This window comes from Sorex araneus, chromosome 3, assembly GCF_027595985.1.
Source record: "Sorex araneus isolate mSorAra2 chromosome 3, mSorAra2.pri, whole genome shotgun sequence".
NCBI lineage: Eukaryota > Metazoa > Chordata > Mammalia > Eulipotyphla > Soricidae > Sorex > Sorex araneus.
This window is the reverse complement of record NC_073304.1, coordinates 5,865,800-5,885,249: the sequence shown is the minus strand read 5'-3', so window position 1 is coordinate 5,885,249 and position 19,450 is coordinate 5,865,800. Positions and strand designations below refer to the sequence as shown.

Sequence of the window (19,450 nt, the reverse complement as noted above, 5' to 3'; positions counted from 1 at the left end):
GTTTTTCAAAATTAGAACAACAGGCATATAATATGATCAAACAACTTGACCCAGAGCAAGGTTGGATAAGAAATACCCAGGAACTTCTTGAAAAATACTCAGCCGAGGGCCAAGAGGTGGAATGGGGGTTAAAGCACTTGCCTGCATCCTTGCAGGACGCCCACCCTAGTTCCATCCCAGGCACACCATGGTTCCCCAGGCGCCTCATCCAGTCCCGTGCTTTGTATCCCGTTTGATTGCTGGGAATAGCCCCTGAGTCCCACTGAGTATGACAAAAATAAAGATACGCAACCTCTCCAGTAATTCCATAGTCCAAGGAAATTGCTGTGTTGAACCATTTCACGTAACATCAGTATATGTAAATGATACCAATAAGGTTTTGGTCAGGGAATACTCGTAACATTCTTTTGGAGAATTTATTGATGAAGCCTTTCTGGGAAATATTGGTAATCTTTATAAAGCTCATAACCTATAGATTGGCCAGGGAAGTTGTATGGGAATTAAGGTGCTTGCTTTGCATCCTACCAAGCATGAGTCAAGCCCTGAGCAACACCAGTGTGGCCCAAAACTCTCCCCCACTCCTCAAATAATTTCAGTAAGATTCAGCAGAAGATGAAGAATATGATAATTTGTTTTCTCTAATAAAAAATTAGGCTCTAAAAAGTGGTTCAGTTTCGGTAGAGAAGTATACAGCCATTAGAAATCATTTGGAGGGCCAGAGCAACATTACAGTGGGTAGAGTACTTGTCTTACAGGTGGCTAAACCGGGTTTGAAGATCATGTAGACTAGATAGATCATGAGTCCCTGGCACCTCATATGGTCCGTAAGCACCTTCATGAGAGATCCCTGAGCTCAGAGCCAGGGTTAAGCCCTGAGCACCACCAGGTGTGGCCCAAAAACAACTCATGGAGACCTGGCAGTGAGGGGGGGGGGGGAAATCTTACAAAACAATATATAGGGTTTTTTAAAAAAATAATAATTATAACTACTTTAGGGCTGGAATGATAGTACAGTGGGTAGGGCGTTTGCCTTGGACATGGCCAACCCGAGTTCGATCCCTGGCATCCCATATGGTCTCCCAAGCACCGCCAGGAGTAATTCCCGAGTACAGAGCCAGGAGTAACCCTTGAACACCATTGGGTGTGACACAAAAAAGGCAAAATAAATTTTTTTTTAATTATTAAGGCATTCGTTACAGACAATATTTCAACAACAATCTCATCACCCTTTCCAATTTTCCCAGCCACCCCGGAGCCTGCCCTCCTAGCAGGCCCTCTGTTTTACATTGTTTGTTATAAATAATTTGCTAAAAGGATGATCAAAAAATATAATCCATAGAAGAAAGTTAGTGAAAATTGTATCTCACAGTGGAGCCCTTTAAGCCCTTGCATAAGAGATTACTAAAATGCTAACGGTTAAGCCGCCTGTGTTTACACTTTGTTAATCAAAATTGGTTGCCTTTTACATTTCGTCCAATCTGGTGTGCTACTCCTGGTTTATCTGTATTACAGAGTTTAAGATGTTGCACACTTCAGGATGTCCAGAATTTTTCATTTTTATAGCTGGAGTTAAATTCTTAACTGGTGGCTTTGGGGCATGTGCGTGACTGCCAGGCTTACAGAATTATAGAGACTTGGGGGAGGTAGCCCATCCCTGACCCTGTGAAAGCTGGAGATTTCAGTCACAAAATCTGCATACCTGAGTTTTTCAACAAATTAATTCCTGGATGAGGCTCATCTGAGCAGTGGGGTCTGGTCAGGAGCATGGTGGCAATTGTGGAGTGTGAGGGTTTTGGGCTGCTGGGGCTTTGCTTGGGTGGGTGCAAGGCTCACCCCTTCCATCAATATGAAGTTATTTTGAAGAATTTTATAGGGAATTTGAAATAAAGTATTCTGTAATTTCAGTAGTCATCACTGGGTGTTCAGATAGGTAGTTTTCATTCTCTATACTCACATTTTCTCCATTATGACATGTATGAATTGGAGCAAGAATGCAATATGTAAAGGGTTTGGGGTTGTTTTGTTGTTGTTTTGGTTTGTTTGTTGGTTTTTTTTTTTTTTCTTTTTGGGTCACACGCAATGCACAGGGGTTACCTCTGGCTTTGCACTCAGGAATTACTCCTGCCGGTGCTTGGGGAATATATGGGATGCTGGGAATTGAACCCAGGTGGGCTGCATGCAAGGCAAATGCCCTCCCCGCTGTGCTATTGCTCCAACCCCAACAATATGTTAAGGTTTGAGCTATCTGAAGAACATTCTATCCAGCCAAAGCACCAAGCTGTGAGTTGCCTCTGAAGCTGGGATCCTCAAAAAGGCATGTGCTGGGGCTGGAGCAATAACACAGCGGGTAGGGCGTTTGCCTCGCACACAGCCAACCTGGATTCGATTTGCAGCATCCCATAGGGTCCCCTGAGCACTGCCAGGAGTAATTCCTGAGTGCATGAGCCAGGAGTGACCCCTGTGCATTGCCGGGTGTGACCCAATAAAGCAATAAATAAATAAAAATAAAAAGTTAATTCTTTAAAAAAAAAAAAGGCATATGCTGCCTGAGCCCATGTGCTGCTTGTACCCACGTGGTTGAGCACATGTGACACCCGCATCTCCACTCGAGATGTGGACTTTCATGCTGTCATGCCTAAACTCGGCTGTGTGTAGGGGCTCTCTCTGCCCTTGGAGAAGCCCGTTTTCTTTTGAGCATATTACTATACCCTCTCCCACTTTCTCTCCCTCCTCTCAAAAACCTCCAAATAAAATTCTGTTTTATTTTAAAAAGTAGAAATCAATATGATTATATAGAAAACGGGGTGCGTACCTCATTTCCCACGACCCTCTTCCCACTGTCCCCCCAGCATCAACCATTAAACTCCTCTCACAGCAGATCAGCTAAGAGCTTGTTCATCTGTTCTTTGACCACCCACTGACTCTCCGATCCCGTGCTAAAATACAGAAAACATGCTTTTGGAGGGCTACAGGGGAAATAGGGCAGGAAAATGGTTAAGAGCTCACCTGCCTTCAGTACTTCAACCCATTTCTTTGGTTTTCATATGGGGGCCACACCTAGAGATAGGGCTTGCTTCTGTACTCAGGGATCACCCTTGGTGGGGTTTGGAGGACCAGATGGAATGCTGGGGATCAAGCCCAGGTTGGCCGCGTGCAAGACCAGCCCTGCTCAACTACCCAGCTCCTCAGCCCGCTTGCTTTTGTTCTGTTTTGTGGATGACACTGGGACTCGCTTAGCAGTTTCACCTGTGAACCAGCTATTTTTTCACCATCTCTTTAATACATGGTGATCAAAGCCATCACCTACCTGATGTGAAAACTGAGTTTGAAAGAGGAAAGAAATAGGGCCGGAGCAGTAGTAGGGCAAGGCGTTGTACGACCTGAGCATCGCCAGTGTGACACAAAAGGCCTAAGGAGAGAAGAAATAGCATAGTAAAAGGTGTGCTAGGGGTTGAATGCAGGGAGAACTGACAGGAACAAATGCTTTGCACGCAGGAGGACTGGATTCTATGCTCAGCTCCAAATATGGTCCCCCAAGCACTGTCAGAAGTGACCCAAGCTCGGAGTCCAGAATAGTCCCTGAGTGCTGCTGGCCCTGGCCCCAAAACAACCCCCAAAAGATGCATTAGCCGATAAAAATTAATTGCCCCTTTTTATAACCTATCAATGATGTAATAGGAACCTGCATGACAGTAATGAATGCAGAATGATGTATGCTGAAATATGGAAATGAGGAATAAAGTCATTTGGAAATGGCTGCGGCACATTTATTACAAATTTGGCCCTGTTGTTGCATAAATACTTGTACATTTTAGGAGACAGCACTGTGCTGTTAATAATAGGGATTTGACACATTAATCCAAATGGCAAAGTGCAGATTATTTGACAAAAAAACAAAGGGTTTTTTTCAATTCTAATGGGAGCCATCAGGACCACATTCAGAGGTGCTGACGATCAAACCCAGGGCCTCTCACAGCAAGGCATGTATTCAACCACTGAGTCACATCCTTGTTAAAAGTTTTCAATTATTTTTTTGTTTGTTTGTTTGTTTCTGGGTCACACCCGGCGATGCACAGGGGTTACTCCTGGCTCTGCACTCAGGAATTACTCCTGGCGGTGCTCAGGGGACCATATGGGATGCTGGGATTAGAACCCGGGTCGGCCGCGTGCAAGGCAAACGCCCTACCCGCTGTGTTATCGCTCCAGCCCCCAGTTTTCAATTATTTTGATTTGGGGCCACACCTGGCTGTGCTGGAAGCACCTTCTGGCAGCGGTGTTTGGGGAACCACGCGGTGCCAAAGATTGAACCCAGGGCTCCAAAGCATGTGCCCTTTTGCGCTCTGGCCCAAACTAATGAGACATGTATAAATAAAAAGGGGGGAGGGGAGTTTAAAACTGGATGGAGGGACACTCGGACGGTGGTGGAGGGTATAGTGCTGAAATGGTTTGTCTCTGGTGCCACTCGCATTTATGTGTGGTCTGTACCGGTGGGGGGGGGGGGCGGTGCTGGGTGTCTAAAATATTTATATTTAAACAGGCCAGTGTTTAAACCCTCCAAATATTTCCCAGATACGAAGTTTCCATAATCCACCGCTACTCTGGTCCTGTGATAAACTGTTATCTTTTTATTTGTCCACTAATCTGACACGGACATGTATAATCGCATTTGGGAAGGTCAAGCAGCTGAATCCAGCACTTGAATGTAGGTGAATCTGGCACAAGCCCCCAGCCACGCGGCCGCATCCCCTGCGGTCTTTCCAGAAACTGCCGTTGACAGCTTGATTTCTAAGTCTGCCTGGGACACACACGCTGTCCTTCCGGCGTCCTCGACCTGAGGTTCCATGGCAACAGTTCTGCTTTGCTGTAGATTTGCATCAAGTCCCCCAGATCGGATCGTTGCGCAGGGAACGTACTCTCCTGCATCGCCGGGAAATACTGGGCTGGCGGGCATCACTTTTTCATCGTTTTCCGCAGTTTTTAATCTTCCCAGTCCCTTTCAACGTATTGGCGGAGATTCCGGGTAAAAGGGAGCTGAGACCCTGTGGCAATCGCGTACCAGGAATGGGTGGGACCCTGGGGCACTGAGTAGAGCCAGAAACCCGGCGCAGAGCGCTTCTACCACCTGCCCCTGCCCGGGGAACGCAGGCTCAGCGCACCAAGCTGTACCCTAGGCCTGGAACGCCCCGCCCACGCGTCAGGCCCCGCCCAATCTCTGGGAACGCCACGCCCTCCGCGCCCGGCCACGCCCATTTCCCGGGATCGCCCCGCCCGTTACCCGAGACGGCCACGCCCACTCCCCGGAACACCACGCCCTCTGCGCCAGGCCCCTCCCTCCAGGTTGCGCGCTGCGTCCGGCCGGTTGGCTCCGGGTTCCCACCTCCTTAGCAACCAGGGACGCTTTCTCCTTAGCAACCAGAGCAGCTCCCACAATGTTTGAGGACGACGAAATTGCTGTTACTACGGAGAAAATCACACGGAACCAGAGGGTGTTTATAAACCAGCTGGACACATTCAGCAGCCGAAATATCGGAAAGGTGAGTCACGGGGTAGGGGTAGGGGGGTCAGAGCAGAACCCAAATCTCCACTTTTCAGGCTGGTCCCCAACCACCTAAGCCCAGTGAGGGCCTTTGGCATGGGACACTCGCTGGACCTCCCCAAGGGGACCACCAGAGTCACTGGGACCCGTCTGCACCCAGGTAAGACAAGCGTGCTTGAAGATGAAGGGCCCAACCCTGGCCCTTAACTATAAACGAGAAGTAGGCTCCAAAGGAAGAAGGAAGGAGAGCCCAGGTCCTCTGACTCACTTTCCTCCCACTGCCCCCCAGCGCTAAAGCAGGCCACTGACCGCCAAGTTCCATGGTCACATCTCCCTCGGCTCACTGGGCATCCCTCCATCCCTTCCACGACTGGACTTGATGTCTGGGTCTGCCAGGCTCTGGCTGGGGCCCAGGTCCTCCCCACTCTGCCTCTCACCCTGGAAAATGAAGCTTTTCAAGAGGAGGACTCGGCCCTTCCCTTGAAATGCTCAGTCATCACTGAAAGTCCTCGAGTGGTATTGTTTTTCTGCGTCTCACGCGCTGGTCTTCACTCTTCCCTCGGGAGCTGGGGCGGAGCTGACCCTTCCACGGGGCAGACCTCTGTGAGGCTGGCTAATGCATACTCTGGGAGCACGTGCCCCCAGAACAGAGCAAAGCTACAGCACACGCCCACCTTCTATTTTGGTTCCCTGGGTCCTGTGCTTAATCCCCACCAACCGGGTGACTGAACCCCACAGAATACATCCTGGCATTGTTCTAGAAGTCAGGAGGCCAAAATCAGGTGCCAGTGGGCTTGATTCCATCTAGAGGCTGGGTCTGCTCCATGCACTGGGGGTTGCTGGTCTTCCTGACTGCCGAGACTCACCACCTCACCTCTCTCTCCATCTTCAACTACCTGGCATTGTCCCCTAAGGTAGCAGTCTCCAACTGTCCCCATTCTTATAGGGGTGCCAGTCCTTGGACTAGCACGCCTCCCCAACCCACCCCCCATCCTGACATCTGCAAAGACCCTGTTTCCAAACAGTCATGGACTCAGGTTCCAGGGAAACGGGGGATAACCCGTGGGGGGCGGAGCATACAGTCCAATCCAGGACGCCAGCTACAACTGATCCATTGAAAATGAGAGATTTGGACGCAGAGAGCAGCACGGTCAAAGGGCTGGATGCATGCCATGCAGGGGGGAGGCCTGGGCTTCCTCCCCGGCACCGCGTGCTCCCTGAACTCTGCCATGAGTGAGCACAGAGCAGGGAATAAACTCAACGAACCGCCAGGTGTTGGGACTGGAACAACAGTACAGCGGGGAAGGCGTTTGCCTTGCACATGGCAGACCCGGGTTCGATCCCCAGCATCCCATATGGTCCCCCAGCACTGCCAGGAGTAATTCCTGAGTGCAGAGCCAAGAGTGTGCATCGCCAAGTGTGACCCAAAAAGAAAAAAAAAACCATCAGGTATGAAACCCCCCAAAAATGTGAGGTTTCTTTCAGTATGTATTTTTATCTCAAATATATATATATATATACATATATAAATGTTTACAATGTTTACAGCCTATCATTTTTATGTATGAATACATAGTACAGAGGCTAGGGTGTTTGCCTTGCATGTAACCAACCAGGGTTCGATTCCCAGCATCCCATATGGTCCCCCGAGCACCACCAAGACTAAGTCCTGAATGCAGAGCCAGGAATAACCCCTGAGCATCGCTGGGTGTGGCCCAAAAAGCAAAATAATTAAAACCAAATAGGATGGTATGTGTAAAATATATCTACTAGAAGCAACTAAATATCCATATTTCTTATTTCTTCCATCTTACTCAAGACGGGGGAAGGAGTGGGGAAGGATGAAACCCAGCCAGAATCAGAGGGGGACATCGGGTCAGGCACTTCCTCCTCTGGAAAGTGTGGGACCCCCACCCACACACCCTGGTGCTGCTGCGGTGTGGCCCTGGGGTGTAGTGGGTGTGAGGGACACGCTTTCACCCAGCCGGGCCCCTGCATCACACACTCACCCAACCGGCCCTGCCCCGCCCCCCTCAGCTGGCTGGTACCCGGGCTGCTTCTCTCTCCCCATAGTTCCTCTCCAACTGCGTGATCGGGGCTTCACTGGAGGAGATCACCGAGGAGGAAGAGGAGGAAGATGAGAGCAAGTCAGGCGTGCTGGAGCCCGGCACTGCCAAGCAGAAGGAAGGAACCTTCCAGGTGGTGGGCACGGTTTCCCAGCCGGATCCCACGCACCTGGAGTTTGCCACAGAGACCTACTATGTAAGTCTGGGTGATGAGGGGGGAGGGGGAGACTCCCACCCAGTCCCCTCCCACGCTCTCCCTCCTGACCTCGTCCCTCCTCCAAGCATGCACACGTGTGGGGGGGGGTGGGGGGTGGGGAGGGGGCTTGTGTCTTTCTCTTTCGGCGGGAATGAACTTGGTGTTGTCTGTGCTTTTACTGTACCTGAAGCCAAGCTGTTTAGTTCCGTATTCTTAGTTTGCTTCTATTTTGTAGGGGGGTGGGCGGGTGTTAGGCGCACACCTGGCAGTGCTCAAGGCCACTCCTGGCCCTGGCGGTGCTCAGGAGACCGTATTCAGTGCCAGGATTGAGCCGTTGTCGCAGCCACATGCAAGGCAGATGCCTTCACCTCTAGCCTATCTCTCTAGCTCCTAAATTCAGCATTTTTGGGGAAGGATGGGGCTAATTTGGACTCAAGAAAAAAAAATTCTCAGTGCAGTGAATTGCCTTCTGGTGTCCGGGATACAGCTCAGGGATGTCTTTGCCCTCCCTGCATTGCAAGCATGTGGTCTCGAGTTCAATCCTCAGGGCTGCCACATGTGCCGAAGCCAATATTGCAGCTCTGCCGGAAGTGTCAGTGCACCCCAGTGAAAGGAGTGGAACCGCCAGCCCGCACCACAGCCAGGAAGTGTGGCCCCCTGGCAGAGACCCCTCCCAGTGCCCCCACAATCAGAATGTGCAAGCAGCACACCTAAGAAGGAACTCCTGGCGGAGCTGGAGCCGTAGCAGTGGGTAGGGCGCTTACTTTGCATACAGCCAAACCTGGGTTGGATCCCCGCCCGGCACCCCATATGGTCCCTTGAACCCTGCCAGGAGTGACCCCTGAACTCAGAGCCAGGAGTAAGCCCTGAGCACCCTCCCCTGGAAAAAAGGAAGCGTTACCACTCCCCGGTGAGCACTGGCGCTGGGGGAGTGGGCCCTAGAGCCCGCTGTGTCACCCCCGGGGAGCATCACAGCTGGCATGGGGAGCACCACAGCCCCATGTGACCCCTGACACTGCGTCAGCAACAGTGAGGGGAAGGGGTGAAAAAGCAATGAAATGAAATGCATCCTAGTATGGCAGGGAGGGCTCTCGCCTTGCACACCGGGCCAACCAGGGCTTCAATCTCCGGCACCCCAGAGGGTCCCTCAAATCCCCCCAGGAGTGATCTCTGAGCACCGAGCCAGGTATAAACCCTAAACACAGCCGAGTGTGGCCCCAGAATGAAACAACCCCCCCCCCAAGAGGCTGGAGTCCTAATCCCCAGGCCCTCAAATGTGGCTCTGCTGGAGACAGTCCGGAGAGGACTGAGGTAGGCCTGAAACAGTGTGTCCTTCGAGAAGGGGCTCTCTGGGCCCTGAGGAGCACCCAGCAGGGAGCACATCAGGTCAGGACAAAGGCGGAGCTCCACGTGCTGGATGGACAAGCGGAGAAGGCAGCAGACCACAGCACGCCCCTCCGAAGCCTGCGAGAGGCTGGGTCAGGCTCCCGCAGGCACCTTGATCTTGCACCCGAGCCTTCGGGATGCAAAGTCCAGGGTCTGAGGCACAGGGCAAAGGGGCACAGCTGAGGGACTGAACTCCAGGCAACGGGGAAACTGAGTCTCAGCCACGAAGCTTGGAGTTCCTGCAGCTGGCTGCCTCCTCCAGTCTGGAAGGGTGCGTGCGCTTGTCGATGTATTCACCGAGCAAGTGAGGTGGGAAGGAAGAAACCGAGTTTGATCTGGAAGATTCTGCTTTAATGCAACCAGTCAAGGGAAGAACAAAGGCAAATCCTGCTTTAGAAACACCCACAGTTGAGCACCCTGGAGGGGGTTTGGGGCTCCCCCCCACACCCTAACAGCCCTGGCAGCTGAAAACTTCCAGAACCCAGTTGCTACCAGGTTCACGACCAATCTCCACAGGTTCAGAAGTGCCTCAGCCACAAGTGAATCTGTTGAAAAACTCAGGTATGCGGGTTTTGTGACTGAAATCTCCAGGCTCTCACAGAGTCGGGGATGGGCGACCGCCCCCCATCCCCCTGTTCTTCCGGGAGCCTGGTAGTCACGCCCATGAACTGCTTCTGGCACCATATAAACTCCTTAACTGGCCATGATTCAGAGACTCACAAATAAATCTTGTAAGAGATCAACAAGCTGCAGAGACGCCTCAGACCCCAGAATCACCATTCAGTTAAAAATTTAAGTCCAGGTGTATCACCTTATTTAAATTTTAGCAACCACTCAACATATCATACTCTGTATCACTGATGTATTGGGAGTAACACACATTGGATAGGTTGTGATGACAACCAATGTCAATTAAAAGAAAAATTAACGCACAAAGCTCAGCCTATAATGGCATGTTAGTAATGTCTTATACAAGGGCTCAATAGCTCCAGGGTAAGGCACAACAGTCTCCACACATTTTCTTCTAAGGAAACCTTTTTCGATAATTTTTAGAGAATTGCTTATAACAAGCAATACAAAATAAGTTATTTATTATTATTAGGGCAGGCTTAGGTGGTGCTTGGGAAATTTCAAAATAATGGTGTTGGGTAGAATATTGTGGTGATAGAATACAGAATGTAATAAATTATTATGAACAACCTTATGAAAACAAAATATCACTGTATCAGTGTATCACTATCATCCCGTTGTTTGTCGATTTACTCGAGCGGACAGGCTCTCCTTACTTGTCTTTCCCAATGGTTGGAAGCTCTTTCAGGGTCCGGGGAATGAGACATATTGTTACTGTTTTTGGCATATCTAATATGCCACGAGTAGCTTGCCAGGCTCTGCCTGTGCAGGCAGGATACTCTCGGTAGCTTGCCGGGCTTTCCAAGAGGTATGTATATACTGTCATCCATTGATCAACAATTTGCTCAAGCATGCCCAGTAACATCTCCATTCATACTAGCCCTGAGATTTTAGCAGCCTCACTTTACTCATCCTTCCCAACGGTGCCACGTTAGAGGCTCTTCAGGGCCAGGGGAATGAGACCCATCATTGTTACTATATTTGGCATATGAATACGCCATGGGAAGCTTGCCAGGCTCTCCCGTGTGGGTAGGAAACTCTTGGTAGCTTGCCAGGTTCCCCAAGAGGGAGAACTAGGCTATAAGATGTCGGGAGCTTGGTTTTATAGTCTCTGGATGTTGGCACTGATGGGATTACACATCTCTCAGGGGGCAGTTTCTGGTGTGACTGCCTAGCTACTGGAAAATGGGGAATCTGGGTGGAAGAGGCCCAGTCCCAATCCGAGCAGCCTTGGATGACAAAATTAAAAAAAAAAATAGAAGTGCCCTGTGCTGGATGATGGAACGTAACCCCCAGCCGCTATTACACTGCCAGAAAACATACAGCTATTGCTGCAGGGAAAAATGTGTACAGACACCATCACCACCAGTTTCTCCTGTCCAGAACCACACTTTCATCTTTCTAACCGTGGAAGCTTCCAGTGTTGTACCATCTTCTTCTGCTGCCAACTGTAGCAATAAGGTGCCTTGTGTCTGGAAAGGGAGCAGACTAATTCCATCCTGAGGCTTCTGAAGTTTCGCTTGAATCACTCATCAGCCTTTCTGCAGGACTTGAGCGAGACCCGTACTTGCTCCAATTAACATGCAGGGAGGGAGTTTGGAGTTAGTTTCGGCTGCTTCGCACAGTTCCCCCCACTGTGTTCTGAGTCTTCCCCGCAGACGGGCTGAAATGGCTTGCTGAAGATTATCATGCGGTTTTCCAATCCTCTATTTCTGGGTGTGTCACATCACACACACATGATGTGTCCTAAGATTCTTAGTTCCTTGAAAACTACATACTAAAGAGTATGTACTACATACTAAACTACATACTAAAGAGTAAAGTACATCTTCACACACTAAAGAGAACCAAATGAAGTTTTGCTTCACGTTCTTCCTGAGGTACTTCTTGTGGCACCAGATCAAATTTGGAAAATGTCAGTATTCCACCTAAACAGGCCACTGTTAGCTTCTCACGACAAACGAGTCTCAACTTTCTTTTTTCAATTTTATTTTCGTAAAGTTATTCACAACAATTGATTACATTCAACATTTCAACACCAGTCCCACCATTACGCCTTCCCACCACGATTATCTTGGGTTTTCCCACTGCCACTCAAGCCTGCCCCACAGGAAGATGCTAAAGAATTTATTTTGTATTGCTTGTTATGAATAGTATGAGATTTAAGTGGCTGCTTTTGAGGCTCCGTGCTCCTGGAATTCTAAAATTTTAAATAATTGTGGTCCAGAGGTATGTATTTAAATACTAATTCAAGACCACGGTACTCTCTCGACGCCTGCGTTCAGTGGTCTCCGGTCGCTTCCCTCACCCAGTCGGCCGATGACAGTGGGCGGGTGAAGGAAGAAACAAGGGCCAGGCTGGTTGGTGATCAGCTGCAGCTTATTCCAATCTCGTCTCCCTCTGCCTCCTTCCAGTCTCACCCACTCCTGTGTTCCTCCTCCCATGATCTTCCTCTCTGTTGCCCCTCTATCCCCCAGCTCCCCTTACAGCCGTATAGCTCCAAATCCTGAGGGCTGGGTAGTGATTACACATAGGTTCCCTCAGGGGAAGCTTCTTCTAGGACAGATTCTCATCCAGCAAAATGCCCCCCTAAGGGTGAAATACCATCTAGGGGTGTGTTTCTCCTTTCCTTGGTCCAACAACCATTTAAACATTCAGCTAATTAGAGCGATAGGAGAGCGGGTAGGGCGTTTGCTTTGCACATGGCCGACCTGTGTTCGATTTTTCCACCCCTCTCGAAGAGCCCGGCAAGCTACCGAGAGTATCTTGCCCGCATGGCAGAGCCTGGCAAGCTCCCTGTGGCGTATTCGATATGCTAAAAACAGTAACAACAAGTCTCACAATGGAGATGTTACTGGTGCCCACTCTAGCAGATCAGTGAGCAAAGGGATGACAGTGATACAGTGATTTTGTATGGACAGAGTAAGAGATACATGAAGCTTATTGGGTGGCTCTCCTGGGGACATCTCACTATAGATCTCAGACAACAGTGCTCAGTTCAGATGAACCCTTCCTAACCCTAAGCAGGGTCCTTGTCTAGTTGTTTCTCGTTGTATCATGACAGAATTTGTCATGACCGTGCTCTTAACCTAGAGGTAAGTATTATGGTGCTTGGCCTGGCCCATTTCGATGCCAGGGTAGCTCATAGCTTGTCCTGGGCCCATCCAGTCCCTTCGACAGGACCCTGCTTTGGGGTGCTAGGAACTAAGGGCAACTGAGGCTTAAGTCGAGAAAATATGAGAGATACCCAGTGGAAAATATTATTCGGAGCAAATTCACTCTCAAGTTACAAAAGCATAGCATGAACTGTCTTCCTGTGTCTATACAAAAAGGACATTGCTCTAAACTATGCAAAGGACTGAAGGAAAAGAGAAAAGCAATAGTTCACTTACAAGTACAGATCCAGAGATTTCTGAGGAATTTGACTTTACAAGTCACAAGTGCTGCTTTGGGGATAGAGGTGATTGACCGGTTGGGGAAGCCGAGCACAGAGAAGAGGTTACAGATAAACGCAGAGGAATGGGAGTGCCTGGGAGCACTGTGATGGGTGTAACCCAGTAAACCTAAGCTCCCTGTGGCCAGGGAGTAAGGACAAACCAATGTTACCCTACAGAAGGCATCTCTCTGCTGTGCTGCAGGATTCATTTGGGAGTCTCTCTTGTCTCAACTTTCTTATTCTATTCTTTCTATCTTTCTTTCTTGTTGTTGTTGTTGTTGTTTGGGGGTCACAATGCTCAGAGGTTACTCCTGGCTCTGTGCTCAGGAATCACTCCTGGCAGTGCTCAGGGAACCCTATGGGATGCCAGGGATGGAACCTGGGTCGACCGCATACAGGGCAGACACCCTCCCGGCTGTGCTATTGCTCTGGCCCCTCAATCTCTTTTCCAGGGCATCTCTCGAGAAGACCTCCTCTTGCGGCTGCTGGAGTGTGACATCATCGTGTACAACATCACGGAGAACCCCAAGCAGGTGGAGGAAGCCGTCTGGGCCATCTCTGGTCAGTGAGCTGCGCTGCTTTCTGGCAGGGACAAGCGCTTTACCATCGACCAAACACTAGGCACCGGGGGGCCAAGGGGAAACTGATCTGCAACTTTTCTTTATCCTGTTTGGGTTTGGGGGCCACACCCAAGAGTGCCGGGGGCTCACTCCTGTCTCTGGCTGGGCTCAGGGAACCATATGAGATGCTAGAGATCAAACCATCCGGGGGCAAGACAAGTGCCCTCCCTTCCCCATGTAGTATCTCTTCAGCCTGAGACTTCTTTTGGTTTTGCTTTGTTTTTGTTGGTGGGGGCGGGGCATAGCCTGTGATGCTCAGGGGTTACCCCTGGTTCTTCACTAAGGAATTACTCCTGGCGGTTCTCAGGGGACTATATGCGGGGCCCACGGATTGAGCTATGTTGGCCACTGTACATCTCTCCAGCCCCTGAAACGTTTTTTGTTTGTTTGTTTGTTTTGGGGTCATACTTGGAGATGCTCAAGGCCTACTCGTGGCTCTGCGCTTAGGAATCACTCCTGGCCATGCTTGGAGCCATATGGGATGTCAAGGACGGCCCCGGGTGAGCAGCACGCAAGGCAAGGCCCTACCCGCTATCCTACCGCTCTTGCCCTGAAATCTCTTTAAGACATGACATGAGGGCTGGAGCGATAGCACAGCGGGTAGGGCATTTGCCTTGCTGGCGGCCGACCAAGGTTTGATTCCCAGCATCCCATATGGTCCCCTGAGCACCGCCAGGAGTGATTCCTGAGTGCAGAGCCAGGAATAACCCCTGTGCATCGCCGGTGTGACCCAAAAATAAATAAATGAATGAATAAATAAATAAATAAATAAATAAATAAACAAACAAGACATGAAAGGAGGGCCTGAGGGAGAATAGTGGTGATAAAGCACTGGCCTTGCACTCAGCTCACCCTGGTTCTGCGTATCGTTCCCAAGTACTGCCAGGCGTCGCCCCCCAGTACTGCTGAGTCTGGATCCAAAACGCAACAATAGTTCATCAGTTAAATAAAAACATGAATGAGACGCTCCAGAGGTGGGTCTGAGGACTGCGTGTAGGTTCTGCAGCCGGGATCCTGGGAGTCCATCCCTGGCCCCTCGTGGCCCTCTGAGCACCCCTGGGAGTGACCCCCAACGACTGAGCTTGGGTGGCCTCCCTCTGCACACACAGGTAGGCCCCCCAAAACAACACATAAGCAAATTGAAAGACTCGTGTGGGGGTAGCAGAGATAGTACAACAGGCAGATCGCTTGCAAACAGCCCCCCCCCCCCCCGGTTCAATTCCCCCTCATCCCATATGGTCCCCTGAGCATTGCCAGGAGTAGTTCCTGAGTTCAGAGCCAGAAGATACCCCTGAGGACCCCCTGGGTGCGCCCCACCCCCCAAAAAAAGATTGTGTGTGTGGTGGGGGATGGTTGGGAATCATGCCCGGTGGTCCTTGCGGCTTTATCTTTGATTCCCTTTTGATTCCACATTGGACTGTTGTTTTGGGGTCACTCCCAGGTGGTTGTTCAGGGAGCACTCCTGGGGGTGCTCAGGGGCCATGCACAGCTGGGATTGGAACCCGGACCTCTGGCATCCTATGCCTGCCTGTCGGGTTCTTGCGCCAGCCTGTTTCCATGGAAACCTTGCTCTTCGATGATAGTAGCCGAGGAAGGCCCAGTGACACCAGAAAAACAACGTATCAGAAAGGCAAGAAGCCGTCTGCCAGTTGGGATAAAATTGCACTCCTGGGGGCTGGAGATCTCAGTGGTCTGGAGCACAGCCCGGGTGGGCTAGAGGCCCAGGCAGGTTCTACCCCAGATCCCTGTGGCCCCCCAAGCACCACTGGGAATAGTCTCTGAACACCACGAGTGTGGTCCCCAAAACCGAAAAACAATAACAAAAACTTGCATTTGTTTATAAGTGAACAGGTGGATGGCCGGAGACCTAATAACATTATCACGGGGCCAGAGTGATGGGGGGAGGGGAGAGAGAGGGGGCAGGGCTCCTGCCTTGCTCGCAGCCAGTGTGGGTTTGGTCCCCTGCATGGCATCCGGTCCCCTGAGCCTCGCTGGGAATGATCCCTGAGCAGAGCCCGGAGTAAGCCCCGAGCCCGGCCGGGTGTGGCCCGGAAACCAGCAGCTGACTGCATAAAGGGACCATCGTTAGCAGGGCCACCCAGTTAGAGGCCCCGGGAAGGAGGCCAGTCGGAAACCCAGCGGGCCAGAGAAGGGGAAGAGCCAAGTGTGGTCCACAGAATGAAAATAGAAGCTGGAGTTAGCATTTGAATGGGGGTCAGCGTGTGGCAGTGTCTCTGAGGGGGAATTCAGTCACCCTTTCTGGGGCGTCCTCAGACCCAGGCTTCTGAGAAATCAGCATTCCCTCATTTGCTGAGCTATTAGGAGCCGCCCGGAACCAGCAACCAGCGGCTCCCTGGGTCCTGGTGCCATCTCCTCCGCCACTTTAGATTTGTCTTTCCCTAGAACACGACACAGGCTGGAGCGATAGCACAGTGGGCAGGGCGTTTGCCTTGCATGCTGCCGACCTGGGTTCGATTCCTCCGTCCCTCTCAGAGAGCCCGGCAAGCTACCCGTGGCGTATTCGATATGCCAAAAACAGTAACAACAAGTCTTACAGTGGAGACGTTACTGGTGCCCACTCGAGCAAATCGATGAGCAACAGGACGACAGTGACAGTGACAGAACATGACACATCCAAAGGCCAGACAATAGGACAGCGGACAGGGCACTCACCTTGCATGTGGCTGACTTGGGTTCAGTCTCCAGCATCCCATAGGGCCCCCCCCAGGAGTGACCCCCGAGCACAGAGCCAGGAGTCAGCCATGAGCACCACCAGGTGTGGCCGAAGAAACAAAAGGGAAAGCGGGGGACGACTGACTGGGAAAGAAGCGTTTGTTGGCCATGAAACAGCCGTGTGCAGGGGACCCCGGCGCTGGGGTTAGCCTGTGGGTGTCCTAGTTACTTTCCAGGAGCTCATGAATATGCATCAGGTGAGCTTGTGCCTCTGAGTCGCATACAAGCACGCGCCACAGGTAGGGGAAATGGGCTTGCGGAGAGGAGGTGATGAGAGGGAGGAGAGTGGGGTCCAGAAGGCTCCTCTGGGGGCCAGAGCCGTAGTCCAGCGGGGAGGGCATTTGTCTTGCACGTCGCAGACCCAGGCTCGATCCCTGGCATCCCATATGGTCCCCGAGCACCACCAGGAGTAATCCCTGAGCATCTGCGGGTGTGATAGAGCCCCTCCTCCCCCCTCCTCTGTGCAGCCTGGCTGGTGGGGAGTGGCCCGCCAGGGGCTGGGCACCTTCTCTGTGCCAAGTGGGTTGTTTGGTTTTTGGTTTTTGGTCTTTTTTTCTTTCAGTTTTTGGCTCTGGGGCTGCACCCAGCGGTGATCAGGGCTTACTCCTGGCTCTGAGCTCGGGGCCACTCTTGGTAGGGCTTGGGGTGCCAGGGACTGAGCCCAGGCCAGCCGTGCAAGGCATGCACCCCACCTTCAAGAAAACATTGGCATAGGGTCTGAGAGGGAGTACAGAGGGTAGGGTGCTGGCCTCGCACACACCCACCTGGGTTCCATCCCTGACATCCCATGCAGTGCTCCCAGCCTGATCAGAAGCGACCCCTGAGCACAGAGCTAGGAGTAAGCCCTGGGGAGTGCCGAGCTTGACCCCAAACCCAAAAATATAGTAGCACTGTATCACTGTCATCCCGTTGCTCACCAATTTGCTCGAGCGGGCACTAGTAACGTCTCCATTGTGAGACTTGTTGTTACTGTTTTTGGCATATCGAATACACCACAGGGAGCTTGCCGGGCTCTGCCGTGCGGGTGGGATACTCTCGGTAGCTTGCCGGCCTCTCCGAGAGGGACAGAGGAATAGAACTAGGGTCAGCCGCGTGCAAGGCAAACGCCCTACCCGCTGTGCTATCGCTCCAGTCCTAAAGATAGAGTAAATAAATAAATTTTAAATGACATAAAATCTGCAAGGACAAAATTTTTAAAGGAAATTGAAACATGAACAGATTTTTTAAAAAATATACCATGAGCGTGAGGCATAGTATTGCTGATTTTTCAAACTCATAAAAGCCTGACATTACAGAGAAATAAAGTGACTACCAGGGAACTATTATTTATTTATTTATTTATTTATTTTGGGGGAGTCACACCCAGCGATGCTCAGGGGTTACTCCTGGCTCTGCACTCAGGAATTACTCCTGGAGGTGCTCAGGGGACCCTATGGGATGCCAGGGATTGAACCTGGGTTGGCTGCGTGCAAGGCAAACGCCCTCCCCTCTGTGCTATCGCTCCAGCCCCCAGAGCTATAATTTTGAGGAAGTCTTCAGAGGAGTAGCTGGCTGGTGGGAACCAGAATGTTGAGACCAGAGGCCGGAGCCCTGGGAGAGCGGGGAGGGCAGTTTGCTTGCACCTGGCAAGGTAATGCCAAGTTTAATGCCTGGCACCCCATATGATTCCCTGAGCACTGGCCAGGAGTAATTCCCGAGTGCAGAGCCAGGAGTAACCCCTGAGCATCGCTGGGTGTGGCCCCCAAACTGAAAAAAAAAAAAGTTCCTGAGTTCAGTGATGGGGGCCGGGGAGAGCTGGGGTGAGGCCTCTGCCTGAAAATTGCTCCCGAGGAAGGAACTGACGCTCAGGGGCTGCTGGTAGCTCGCAGACCCCCGGCTTTACAGACACGCCCCGCCCGGCCCTCAGTGCTCCTCTGTCTGTCTCTGGGCCGCAGCTCTGAACGAGGAGATCAACCGTTTCGAGAAGCGGAAGATATTCATCTTACTGTCCACGGTGATGACCTGGGCGCGCTCCAAACCTCTGGACATGGTACGTAGCGCCTGCTCCTGCTTTTCGCGCTCCGGCCCGTCCCGGGACCAGCACTCGCAGGGGTGATGGACCAAGCCCCCCTCATCCACAGGACCCCGGGGTCCCTGTGCCTCTGGGGAAGAACAAGAAAACGCTGCCGCCCTTTGGAGGGTGGGGTCGCTCCCAGGGGGTCTCGCTAACTGGCCCGTGCTCAGTGCTGGGGAGAGGCTGGGGTGCTGAAGGGTGTCTGGGGTGCACCCACCCAGTGGTACCCCAAGGCCTGAGGGCTGCTGTGGGACCTTATGGTTCAGCAACTTGAATTAGGGGCTGCTTGTAGCTCACTGCGGTGGCGGTTACAAGGGGCACCTGCAGGCGGTGCCCACACCCGCACCCCTGTACGTCTCTGCAGCCCCTGCTTCCTGCGCAGGTTCTTTTGTTTTTTGTTTTTATTTTTTTATTTTATTTTATTTTATTTTTGCTTTTTGGGTCACACCCGGCGATGTGATGCACAGGGGTTACTCCTGTCTTTGCACTCAGGAATTACCCCTGGCGGTGCTCAGGGGACCATATGGGATGCTGGGATTCGAACCCGGGTTGGCTGCGTGCAAGGCAAACGCCCTACCCGCTATGCTATCGCTCCAGCCCGTTTTTATTTTTTTGAGGGGCGTCACACCTTTGATGCTCAGGGGCTACTCCTGGCTCTGCACTCAGGAACTACTCCTGGCAGACTAGGGGGACCGTATGGGATGCCAGAGATTGAACCCAGGTGGGCTGCGTGCAAGGCAAACACCCTACCCAAGGTACTAATGCTCTGGCGTCTTGAGGGTAGTGAAAGAAGG

General features: G+C 51.5%; 1 protein-coding gene across 2 annotated transcripts in view; it reads left to right on the top strand.

Annotated features, from left to right (window-relative positions):
- Window positions 1-5,363: 5,363 nt before the first annotated feature.
- AK7 (adenylate kinase 7) overlaps window positions 5,364-19,450 on the top strand; it is a 68,910-nt gene continuing 54,823 nt past the window's right edge. For both annotated transcript variants that reach the window (XM_055132443.1, XM_055132442.1), the window contains exons 1-4: window positions 5,364-5,534; window positions 7,610-7,798; window positions 13,703-13,811; window positions 18,538-18,632. In XM_055132443.1, the coding sequence (XP_054988418.1) occupies window positions 5,430-5,534; window positions 7,610-7,798; window positions 13,703-13,811; window positions 18,538-18,632 (498 nt within the window). In that variant the 5' untranslated portion in view covers window positions 5,364-5,429. The remainder of the gene's footprint in view (window positions 5,535-7,609; window positions 7,799-13,702; window positions 13,812-18,537; window positions 18,633-19,450) is intronic.